We start from the raw sequence: 13,260 nt of genomic DNA on the forward strand, positions 1-13,260 counted from the left end.
ATTTTTACTAGTTTTTGTGGTCCGCTTGACCAATATATCTTTCAATCTTTATCTCAACTAAAAACCTTAATTAATTAAAAATTATTTTTTTGTTATTTATTTATTTTTAATTTTTTTATATATTTTTTTTAATGAGGGTATTTGAACTGCGGAGTTATATAAACCCTCAGGGGTACCGGTGTTTTGAAAAAAAATTATGCTCCTTCAAACAATACAAGTTAATACAATTAACTACTATCACTGTGGGATTTTAACATAATTTATGTCTACTAATCAATTCTTAACCGACTATCATATTTATTACGGAGATTTATATCTTTATAGTGAAGCAAATATGACTAAAAATACAAAAAAGTTATAAAATCATAAAGGATTGTAATAGAATGTACAATCATTCATGGCTTTTAAAAAAAAATCATAAAGATATCGTATTAGTCACATCGGAATTTAAAATAGGAATGGAAAACTTTTAAAGATAAAACAAATAATAAATTGCTTATTTTTTAAATAAAAATTTTGGTTTTAACAAACTTATTTTTATAAGTTATCAGATTTTATTATTTTTTTAATTTTTAAGAAAGAAGATTGTGTAGAAAAGAAGAAAAAATGTTAAAACAAGAAACACCAACTTTCAATAAATTAAATTAAAAATAAATAAACTTTTATTTTTAGTAAAGTAAATTTTAACAAGAACAGTTCTATTGAATGGTCTTGTTTTGATATATAAAGGTCATATAAATACTAACCATAATACAAATTTCACAATTTTTGGGAATAAACTATTGTGACTTGCAGTCTTTACGAGAAAGGAAGATAATTTAAGATAACAATTAAAATCACTTTAATAAATGTTTTTGCAAATTACTTCATTTTATATTATGTACAAAAATACAAATATTATGTAGCAAATATTAAAAAAGTTAATATTTACAAACGGTTTTGTGTTACGTTTCTTACTTATGATTTACACTCTTCATGGAATGGCTCCAGAGATCTGAAATCCCTCCAAGTCGGCGGTAATGCGCAGTGTAAATGATTTCCACATCTTTTGCAAGTATCGCTAAAAAGAGTTATGTGGCTGTGGAACCAAGTCTGCAAAAAAAGTCATAATGTCACCATCATAATTAAATAATTTTCATTAAACTCATGAATTTTTGATCTTGTTTAATTTGGTTTACATTAAAATAAGTATACTGTAATTAATACAAAAAAAAAATGTATAGTTTGAGATAAACAACAAAATACGAGTAGCCTTTGAGTGCATTTAATTAAATGCTCACCATAAAAGATCTAACGGCAATTTCGGGTAGGGTGGGTGACGAGAAATGTAACATGGCAGCGTGACAGTTTTCCGTTATCTTTCTGAACACTTTATGCCTCGATTCGGTCCACAAGTCGATCGTTTCGCCAGTTGCTTTTACGACGACCCACTCTATCATAAGCCCTTTGAAAGCAACCGCTGCCTGCAGAACTCTTCCCAATTGAATCTAAAATAAAAGCCAACCACAATTACAATAATGGCCACTATTGAATATATATATTCAAACATTACCTGGACGACAGCGTTAGAAGCAAAAGGCCTTGAAATTGAAAAATTCATGTCTGAATATTGCCTGTCGATTGCCGAAAGCAAAGAGTCAACATTTCTGTAACAATAACATTATGATATTAAATATTATGATGTAAAATTGAATTTAGATAGTATAGGTGGCTTATCATGGTAATAAAATATTGGTACTATAATCAAATGGGAACGAGGTCAGCATTGAAATATAAAATAAGGGTAGTATTTACTTATTTATTTTTTCATATAAACGTTTAACTGATGAACTTGACGAATATAAAGCATAACTTCCATCTTATTCATACAAGGAGGATAAAACACCATGCTTACAACATTTGTCCGAATAGAGCTTGGAAATGCCATTATAGAATCAAAATAATTGTGGATATTTATCCCTTGTTCCAATATTTTAGTATAAGGCCAACAATAAATTCATTCTTTTCATAAATCAAAATTACATTTTAATGTAAGGTATTAGTTGAGATAAAAAAGTCAGTGCCACGAGCGGGATTTGAACTCACAACCTTTGGCTATCCGCTGCTCAAGTGGTAGAGCAACAGCATATTTAGCCAATGGTTGTGGGTTCGAATCCCACTCGTGGCGCTGACTTTTTTTATCTCAACCAATAATTTATATAAAGATTAATTAGTTGAAAGATGTTATTTGGCCAATCAGACCACGAAATCTAATGGAATATAATTTAAGTTTAGCTTGCTGTAAGCTTATGTGGAACATCTCTACATGTCCTTTTCACTTTTTTCTGACTTGTTTAAGGGGCAATCGACACTTTTCTGTATGAGTGCTTTTCGTAGAATCAGATTTGACAGTGTGCACACCGGCTGTTTTCTACAAATAATTGATGATCCTTGCCATAAGTTTATATATCTCTATTTTTGTGTTGTGTATTAATTTTGTCCACAGGTTACTCTGCTCTACCATTTGAGCTACCATGACCAGCACAAAATTCTCGTTTCGATTCCCCATTTATTCCAATTAGCTAAATTTAGTCACGGTAACTTAAGTGGCAGGTCATTGAATTATTTATTTGAAGAATGTGGGTTTGAATCCTGCCTGTGGCACAAATTTTTCATTTCAAAAAAATGTGTATGGTAAATTGAATATATATGGAGGGCATCGCGCAGATCATTGAATTATTNATACTGTTGTCATGTTGAAGCCTCAACATTAAAACATAGTCCATTAAATTCACTATTTTTTGTGGTCCACTTGACCAATTAATATCATTCAATTAATTAAGGGTTTTTTTAAGCTGAGATAAAAAAGTTAGTGTCAAGAGCGGGATTCGAACCCACGAACTTCGGCTTGTTACGCCACTACTCTACCACTTGAGCTATTGTGACTTCACAATAGCTCAAGTGGTAGAGTAGCGGTGTATCAAGCCGAAGGTAGTGTGTTCAAATCCCGCTCGTGACACTGAATTTTTTATCTCAACTTAAAAAACAAACAAAAAAACCTTAATTAATTGCATTAAAATATAGCCAAGCCTTGCGGCCAATATAGCCTATATCTATAACAAATATAAAACTTACTGTGGTGGTACATTGTGCGAGCTCAGAGGCCTTCTTCGCTTCGTGCTTCCAGAATAATAGGTCCTTTTCAGCGAGTTTTGACTCAGAAGCGTCGCTGCTTGAGCACTGTATTCGTGAATCTACAATGAAAAGAATGAGTGAAAAAAAAATACGATTGTTTACGCAAATCGAATTACCTTATCGGTCCACTTATAGCTAAGTACGAGCCGCCCATACAACCCTTGCCTTTCTAAAGTGCATTCTTGACTCAGAAAAGAAGTGTTTCCTAAGGTGAACGGACCTGTCGGCTGCTGGAGATTTGCCACGGCTTGATCTACTTCCCTAATATTTTATTATTATTAGTTTTCGACTGTTTTGTAGTAAAATGAGTTAAATTTGTACCTTAATTGCTGGCTGATGGCGTTGAGCAAATCATCAATCTCTGCTACAAATTTGGCCTCTTTGTTTTCCTCCCCTGAAAAATGATCAGCCCTCACTCCATTCGCCAAAGCACTGAATATCTGACCAACTGTGCATCTTAAAACTTTGATAGAGCTCAAAGCGGTGTAGAGGTTGTCCATCATTTTTGGATGCATATCTCGACCAGCCAAATCCATCTTTCTCATGGAAAAAGTCAATGAATCAACACAAAGACTAGCTACTTCTTTACTCTATTTATATCTCGAACTACGTACAAATTTCGATCGAACGTTGCTGGAATTAGAAGTCAAAGGTACGCAGAACTATCTCATGGGTCATAGTCAAAACTATTTCCAAACCGGAGAACGTTTGGTTGCACTATAACAGTTGTGGGATTGCTGTAGATGTAAGTGTAACAGGGTGGGAGATGGGTAGCAGGCTGTCCTTTCCCTTATTTTAGCAATTATCCCTCCAAAAAATCAATAAACTAAATATTAATAAAAATAAAACAAAATCTTCCTTTTACTACTCATAAAATGTAGGAATAAATATTTTTATAAATATGAAAATGAAGAGGAAGAAAAATCAGATTGAATGAAAGCAGTGTGCCCATTCTTTCTTTCAGTAAGGATAATTTTCAACTTCTATTTACATAAAATATATATTTCTTTATAAAGAAATGTAAATACTGCATACTTAGATAAATAAAAATCCAACTTATGAAATTTATTTTGCACAGAATTTTTCAAAACAGTAGTAATATTCTTTAAAAAGTACTCATACTTTTATAAATATTGCTAGTTTAATTAGGTTAGAAACTATTGCCAATTTGGCTCAAGCTGATGAATTCTACTTCTATGCTACCAAAGTAGATATGATTCTCCATAATTTTAGTTAAAAAGGAGTGTGATTGTACTTATTGGATACTTATTATTATTTAATAAAGCATACATTCCACATTGGACACCAGTATACTCACATCTATACAGCAATTGTAAATTATAATTTATAAATTGTACACATCAAAAATTGATTTATAGGGATGACTTGAACTACTGTCAATACAAACATAAAGCTAGAAGCTGATGGAATATCTGGAAATCTACAGCTCTGGCTGCATAGTTATTTATAGTTGATATCAGTTCTTTTAGATCTTTTCCCTTTTCTGTTTTATCTGGTGTGCCACAAGGATCCCATCTTGGTCCTTTTCTCTTTCTCCTATTCATTAATGATAACAATATATACAACAATTTATTCTGCCTTTGATAGCTTTAATTTAAAAAACGCTCTCAATAATTTTTACAATTGGTGTCAAACTAACCAACTATTCTTAAATAATTCTAAATGTTTACTATCTTTCTTTTTTACAAAAAATCTATTTTCCACTCTTATATCATTAATCACAGCTTGTTAACCAGAGTAACTTTTATTAGAGATCTTGGCATCATGTTTGATAGATAAATTACGTTTAAGCTACATTTACAAGAAGTCAAAAATCGCTCCTTTAAAACGCTTAGCTTCATAATCCAAAGAACCTTTCAGTTCAAATATCTTTCTTGCTACATCCATCTATATAATTCACTTGTTCGAACTATTTTTGAATAAGCCTCAATCATCTTGAATCCGAACTAGTACACTATATAGATATAAAATGATGAAATAAAACTTCTAAAAAAAATAAAATAAATAAATTCCTTCGTACATTATATTTGAAATTAAATTTGTCACAATGATAAATCCTATCATGGAGTCCCATTCAGTCTTACTTCAAGATTTCCGAACTTAGCTGCAGAAGAAAGTATTTTGACATTATTTTTATTTTCAAATTAATTAATAAATGTATAGAATCCCCAGAAATCTTTGGTAAACTCCAATTTTATGTACCACCTTGCCACCTCATAAATAAGAAAATATTTTTTATTGTATATAAAGGAACAGATTTTTCACTACACTCCTCGATGCATTGCATGATGATAGAATGGAACAACATAGCTATACTGTTCATTTTTTTAATACTTCTGTTTACTCATTAAAACCGTAATAATTTTATTTAGCTAAACAAACCTAAAAATGTACTATGTATATAGTTATAATGCTTTGTTATAATATTTGTATTATTCCTAGTCATTATAATTATATAGGCAGGGTGTTTAATTATATCTTTGTTGTTTTATTTATAAGGATTTTATTGTCTTTTTCATTGATGTATAGTATAGTGTTTTAGTTTTTAGTAATGTTGAGCTAGTATAAGCACTGTATTGTATATGTTGTTGTTTTTCTCCTTACTTTTATATACTTTTTTAAGAATTGGGTTTTTGGCCCATAAAAAAATAAAATAAAAGACTTAAACATATATTGTATGAAAAATAATGAAAATGAGTGTCAAAGGAGTGGTCTGACGCTTGCTGAACAGAAGAATCGTCCTGTGGGATAGGAGCAAAGGATTAGATATAATGCATGACCCTGCAGACAAATGCTAATTAGTATAATAGTAATAGTTATGATTAATAGTAGTAATTTATAATCTAACTTTTCATGGTATTTTATCTTATATATTTTATATTATTTTTTATATTTTAATATGGTGTTGTAGGTATACATGGTCAGGCACCTGGTGTTTGGGTAGATTTAGCAATTCTGCTGCTATGTTATTTCTAACTATAGAATGAAACTATTTCTCTACGAAAAATATAGCCTTTTGTTGAAAAGAATACGTTTAATTTATATTGCTAATTAATGTGCGAAAAAATATATTTAAAAAAATAAGTCAATATAAAAGGGAAAATTTGAAAAAACTGTTAACCAAACGAAACCCTTCCAACGTTACCTCAATGTTAACCTATTTCACAGGAGTGGCATAACGTGTTTAAGTAGTTTCTTTACTGTACATTTCGGCGGATGGTAACGAAGTCGTAATCGAAATCGTAAACATGGTAAAAATATTTATCCGTTTTATTTATCCTATATTTAACACATGTAAATACATAAACACTCTTATAATGCAAGCGTTTTAGTTGTAAATATACTGTATGGTGGATTACAATATGCTTAGTCGAACAGGCAAATCTACTTTTATGTCCTCACATCGTGATTTATGCTAAATTAACGTTTAGTTCGTTTAGAATAAATCTGCTATGATAGATTTAAGTTATTAGTAGCATTAATGTAGATACAGTAATCCTAGCTGATAAAGTCGAAAACTTTCGAAGAAATAACAACCTAATAGAGGCTTTTGTGATCAATTTAGCTTGATTGTAAATCTGGATAAATCTGTAGATGGCTCCAGACATTTTTCCGAATGCCGATTGCCGCTGAATATTTGCCAAGTCTCGAGATGCTTGTCTCAGCATCGCCAAATAGCATGCCTACGTACACATGCATCTACAACACCCAGTTCGTGCGGAAACAGTGAATATTCGCTAAGTGCGGTGCGAGTTGTCAACTTACTATCAGTCATGAAGGACAACAGTGAAGCTGCGGTTACTGTTTCAAGTAGTGGCTACAAACTCAGTTGTAGAGTGCTGTTGTCTCATCATCATTTCGATCCAATTCCACGCATCGAAAAACTTTTTCTGGTTTTTGTTATTTGGAAGAGAATCTAAATTATTGGTTCAGCTTGCTTGAGGAACTTCAAGACTGCTTTGTTGGGCTAATCTATTATAAACCTACAGAAACAGTGCTATGTTGTTCTTTCATTAATACATCTATACTAGTTAGGAATTGTTTATTATTAAGAAATAAATAGCGATAAATATAATTAAATAATAACTATTGATTGGTGATTACAGTTGATTTACATACAGTACAGTTGATTCCCGAATGTGTGGATGCTTTGAGTTCGGCTACTTCACGAATATTCATGCACTTTTGACTAGAAAAGCAACGATTAACTGAGCAAGGCGAGCACTATTGTTGATCAGCAAATAATCGACATCCATACCCATTAGTCGGGATTCGGCGAACCTTTGCTCGTCATTCAGAGAATCCTGCATGTGCACCTTTAAATTTTGAATTTTAGAGAAGGTGTTAGGCAACCTGCATCAGAGAGTTGTAATTACAAGGGTAATAAAGTATATGTAATAGGGCGAGTAATAAAAATTGACAGATCTCATTTTATTGGAATTTGTAATCCCCTGCAGGCTTTATTGGTTTTTCAAATGCAATCAGATTTGACACACATTTAATCCATAGTCTATACTAAATTAATGTGTAAAAAACTCATCTTGCTACCTTCAGTTTTGTCTTAGTTTGGTTAAACAACACTTAAAATTTGAAATTTTTGTATATTATGCAAATATTATTATTGATATGTAAGTTTTCTACCTTCCGTTTGGTGCGACAACTTGAAGAAGAGGATGCTATCTCTGAACGGACTGTATGCAGTTGGTTCCAGAAATTTAAAGCCGAGAGGAAATAGGGTTCTAGATGAAAATCGTCACACAACGAGGAAGCTCTGTGGAACTCAGTTGAGGCAGACCCAACAAAAAGTACTCGGGAATTGGCAAGATAGCATTGAGTTTCCCAGTCCACCATAAATGGTTTTAGGACTGCACACCTTGGGGAAAGTGAATCGCTCATTATGTGTGGTTCTTCACAAGTTGACCATTGAGCAGGTATGACGCTGAGTAGAAATTTGTCAACATCTTTTGAAAAATACAAATGACCTTCGGTTCATCAAAAGAATAAAAGAATAATTGTGGTGAAAAGTGGATATATTGGAGAAACCCCACAACAAAAAAATGGCTAGACTTCAATCAGCCTGCTCCACCAGTCACCAAACAAGGGCACTTCAACAAAAAGACAATAGTCTCTGTATTTTGCATTTATGAGGGCATAATTCATTACGAGTTAATTCTAGAAGGACGAACCATTGACACTTTTTGTATTTAAAAAAAAAATGTTTATTGGCTTGTCACTCTGTCTTCAAGATTTCTTCCTGGTCTGTGGTGTGATAAACCTTTAATTTGATAGTTATGATTCATCTTGGTCTGCCTTCCTCAGTGATTTTTGTCAGTCTGACAAAGTTCGGCTTTTCGCTATGTTCAGTGTTGTGCACATTCTTAAATATCTCTTTTCCTATGAGTGTATCAGTTTGAAAAGAATGGTGGTGAAGTACTGGATATTCCTTCTTTACACTGTGTGAAATTTCTTCCTGTGGTATGCATTGATGAACCTTTAATTTGGTCAATACTGGTAATTTTGTTCTTCTTATACCCTTTCACTGACCAACTATGCAAACTATATAACTAATCTAATTGAAAGTTGATGGGGCACACAGTTTTCCCATATCAGCCCTTTCACATTTTACATTCATGCTAATAAATACATTGCATTTTAATGCATACAAAAAAGAAACAGAAAAAAAAATAGTCAAGTACTATTTATAATAGAACGGCCATGTTCAGTAATGAGTTTGGGTGATTTCTGTGGAATGAAGTTTTAGTTATGATGTCATGATGTATTGAAATAATTTTATTTATAGATGTTATTAATAATAATGTCAATTTGTTGTAGAAACCACTTATGCTTCATGGACACGAACGTCCAATCACACAAATCAAATACAACAGAGAGGGAGATCTTCTTTTCTCCGCTGCCAAGGATACAGCCCCGAATGTCTGGTACTCTCTCAACGGAGAGCGTCTTGGTACGTTTCAAGGACATTCTGGTGCAGTGTGGTGCTTAGATGTGGATTGGGACACAGATAAACTTGTTACCGGAGCTGGTGACAATATGTTAAAAATATGGGACTGTTCGAATGGTTAGTAAAAGTTAAAAAAATGTATTTTAGTGATATGGATTTACAATAAAAAATAATAAAAAATTATTCTTTCAGGTAAGGAAATGACAAATGTTGAAGCAAAGTCTACCGTGAGGACATGCGTTTTTAGCTATTGCGGTAATTTGGTCGCATTTTCTACTGATACCCAAAGGAAACAGATATGTGAAATTGTATTAATTGACGTAAGGACAGCCGATTCACAAGGTTTGTTGCTATATCAGTAAATTTTCATTAAGTTTTCTTTTTATTAATTTTTTTGTGCATTCTAAGGTGCAGAACCAATACTTTCCATACCTGTACCTGATTCCAAAGTAACCGCACTTCAATGGGGATCTTTGAATGAAAAAATCGTAACAGGCCATGAGAATGGGAAAATAACACAGTGGGATATCAGGGTGAGATGACTATGCGAATATTATTGCTATTTGCTATTTTTATAGATGTTTGTCAAATGCGAGAGTGGATATTAAGTATAACATAGATAATATGCACAATATATAAAGTGGACTTATTTATTAATAGGACAGTCTTCACCTATTCACAAAAAATGCTACATAACTTTGCCAACTCATATGCCTATATGATTTACTTGTAAGAGTAATTATTACATTTTGCTACCTTTGGTAGGACTACGTTTATTTTATCATATGTGTCCTGGGGGATAATAGAAATTTTTATGAAATTAATTAATTAATTTATTTATTTTGGTATGGCTCTCAGGCCTTGTTGGATATGATTGGGCATATTATCTACAGAAAAAGCACTGTGCATCTGCTGGGCGGATCAACCAGTTTTAGTGTTAAAAGTTTTTTCTTCGCGTTTTTACCACATTTTTTTTTTTTTTACTTGATTTCTACTTGTATTTACACCCCTGTGCATGTGGTGAAAAGGCTCCACAACTGCTGCAGCATTCAAACTTAGCCTAACCTTTTAAAATTATTATTGTTAAACTAGATTTTTTTGCATAGCTAGGATGAAGGATTTGCAATTTTAATTCGGAAAGTGCTAAGAAAAATTTTATAAATTTTTACCAAATTAATTTTTATTAATTTTTACCAAATTATTTCTATTAATTTTTACCAAATTAATTTCTATTAATTTTTACCAAATTAATTTCTATTAATTTTTACCAAATTAATTTCTATTAATTTTTACCAAATTAATTTCTATTAATTTTTATCAAATTAATTTCTATTAATTTTTACCAAATTAATTTCTATCAATTTTTACCAAATTAATTTCTATTAATATTTAAAAAAATTAAACGATGAATTTTTGCTTTGTTCAGTGTAAAAATATATGCATTTATGGACACTGGAATTGCTCAAAACATGTTTGACCAAGTTTTTATTTTTATTCATAATTAATATTTATGAAAGGTCTTTGTTGAGATAAAAAAATCAGTATCACGAGCAGGATTCGAACCAACGATCTTTGGCTAAATATGCCGCTGCTCTACCCCTTGAGCCATCATGACTTCGATCCACTCGGACACTAACTTCCCATCTCAACCTCACTTCTCGAATTTTCCCTCCTTTTTGCCATTTTTCAAAATTCAAAAAGGTGGGGTTGATATGGGAAGTTAGTGTCTGAGCGGATCGAAGTCACAATAGCTCAAGTGGTAGAGCAGCGGCATATTTAGCCAAAGATGGTGGGTTCGAATCCCGCTCATGACACTGAATTTTTTATCTCAACCAATACTTTCCACAAATATTAATTAATTGAAAAAAGTTAATTGGTCAATCGGACCACGAAATGTAATGGGTTTTATTCAAAATTTTATTTTCAAATTAAACTAGATTTTTGGCCTCGTTTTGTGCAAAAGATTTGCAATTTCGAGCACCAGAAGTGCTCATAAAAATTGTTTAAACATTTTGGCCAAGAATGTTAATTTAAAAAAAAAATTAAAGTAGATTTTTCATTTGATGTAAAGATTGGCAAATTTGAACTCAGTAAGTGCTCGATTTAAAAATTAAAAGGTCTACACAGATCAGAATGGCATAAATCCCAATATAATAGAATCCCTGCTATCCGACAGAAGTATCTCAACATCGACAGTAGCGCTTGGCACCATCAAGACAATATGTCGCAAAAATCGCACTCAAAACGTCAAAATTCAAATGAAAGTGATATTTTGAACCTTACTGTTCCTTTGTCTTGGCTTCTGTTCATTAATTAACAAGGGCAAAATATTAAAGGTTTGTTGAGTGCTTTTTTGTAAAATTATTTTTATAAAATTTTTATTTGTATAAAATTCAGGCCCTGAAAAATTAAGATGATTAAAGTTAAACCGTTCTTGTGAAAAAGAAACATCAAGCAATTTTTATGAAGTGCATTTTTTGAAGGACTTTTTTAACACTGAACAGCTTCTAAAATAAATTCTGTTAGTTCACGAGATATCAAAGAAAGAAAAGAGGGATTAAAAAAAAGAAACTAAGAATTGGCTGACCCTCTTAAACAAATTTATTTTATTTTTATCTTCTTGTAAAATAAAGGTGTCATGACCAACCGAGTGACAAAGGACATTATCACCTTGAAGTTTCTCTTTTAGTGAACTTGCTCTTAGTTTATTTTTATTAATTTATCATTGATTAAGCAATTCTATTTTTATATTTGTTTTTGTTGAATTCCAACTTGAACCATAATTTGTAAGAAATGATTACCGGCAATAAAGTTTATTGTGTTTCGGTCGCCAATTACCTCAACAATAATAATTTTATTTGCAAATTGTATAAGTTTATACAACGTAAAGGGTCTCAGCATTGTCGTTAGTCTGTAAGTGTCTTATATAACTATAAAAAAGGTATTGTCAATTCTCAAAATTGTTTCATTAACATAAAGATAAGATTGTTAAAGAACTAGTTGTCAATTACAATTTTTTATACTTAGCATATGTCATTCTAAGTTATATCCCGACAGTGAACATTTTAAAATTGATATACTTTTAGATTTTAAATGTTTCAGATGCAAATAAATTTAATAATCGAGGTTTGTTTTTGTAGATGGAAAAATTGACTAACCAAATTGATGGTCACAATGGCCCAATTAATGATATGCAGATGTACAGGGATGGAATGATGTTTGTAACAGCGTCAAGTGACCATACAGCTAAATTATTTGATACGGAGGAATTAACTCATTTGAAAACCTACCACACAGAGAGGCCTGTGAATAGCGCTTCACTGTCTCCTTTATACGAACACGTAATTTGATTTTATTAAATAAATAAAAAATAAATAAATAAATCTTCCCTGATATTTATACAAATTTGTTGTTGACAGGTGGTTCTTGGTGGTGGTCAAGAAGCCTCTCTTGTTACGACAACGTCGACAAGGATCGGTAAATTTGATGCCAGGTTTTTCCATGTAGTTTTCGAGGAAGAGTTTGGGCGCGTCAAAGGACATTTCGGTCCAATCAACAGTTTAGCATTCCATCCTGATGGCCGGAGCTACGCCAGTGGAGGAGAAGACGGTTACGTCCGATTACAGAGCTTCGATCAATCGTATTTTGATTACAATTTTGATTTTTAAATAATTATTTCGTTTATATTGGCAATACATGGTGTTTATTGTACATTTGTTGTTTTTACTGGATTTATCATCTTTTACGGTTACAGTTGAAATTCCCATAAATGGTCACCACTCAGGAATGTGGTTTTATCTGCTTATAATAAAGTAAAAAAATGAATTGTGCACATACTCTTAATTTTATTTTTCTCTTGACTTATCACATTGACTTTTTTTCTGGCAAATAATTTAATTTTTCGCAGACATCTCTGAAAAATTGTTAATGTCTGTTTATTAGAATGTTTGGTTATTATAAATGTCTACCTCCCGCCCACTATGTGCGTGAACATGGCGGAACTAAACGTCATATCCATCTCACTAAGCATGATTAAAAATAAAAACCACAATTTTATTATGCACTGACTCAATGTGGTCCAGAAGCTCAGGAGAAGAGCCTTT

General features: G+C 31.9%; 2 protein-coding genes across 2 annotated transcripts; one reads left to right on the forward strand and one right to left on the reverse strand.

Moving 5' to 3' along the window:
- Positions 1–869: 869 nt before the first annotated feature.
- Positions 870–3,919, reverse strand: LOC106663475 (mediator of RNA polymerase II transcription subunit 27). The gene is made up of 7 exons (XM_014388334.2): positions 3,789–3,919; positions 3,496–3,710; positions 3,291–3,435; positions 3,115–3,233; positions 1,553–1,646; positions 1,281–1,487; positions 870–1,092 (listed from the first exon to the last, which is right to left on the reverse strand). Exons 2-7 carry the CDS (start codon positions 3,708–3,710, stop codon positions 958–960), a joined length of 915 nt encoding a protein of 304 aa, XP_014243820.1. The 5' UTR covers positions 3,789–3,919; the 3' UTR covers positions 870–957.
- A 2,416-nt stretch (positions 3,920–6,335) lies between these two features.
- Positions 6,336–12,868, forward strand: LOC106663474 (eukaryotic translation initiation factor 3 subunit I). The gene is made up of 6 exons (XM_014388333.2): positions 6,336–6,446; positions 9,028–9,274; positions 9,350–9,499; positions 9,566–9,690; positions 12,298–12,498; positions 12,577–12,868. The coding sequence occupies exons 1-6, from the start codon at positions 6,444–6,446 to the stop codon at positions 12,823–12,825; spliced, it is 975 nt and encodes a 324-aa protein (XP_014243819.1). The 5' UTR covers positions 6,336–6,443; the 3' UTR covers positions 12,826–12,868.
- Positions 12,869–13,260: the final 392 nt, after the last annotated feature.

This window comes from Cimex lectularius, unplaced genomic scaffold, assembly GCF_000648675.2.
Source record: "Cimex lectularius strain Harlan isolate CLEC.00 unplaced genomic scaffold, Clec_2.1 scaffold114, whole genome shotgun sequence".
NCBI classification, from domain to species: Eukaryota; Metazoa; Arthropoda; class Insecta; order Hemiptera; family Cimicidae; genus Cimex; species Cimex lectularius.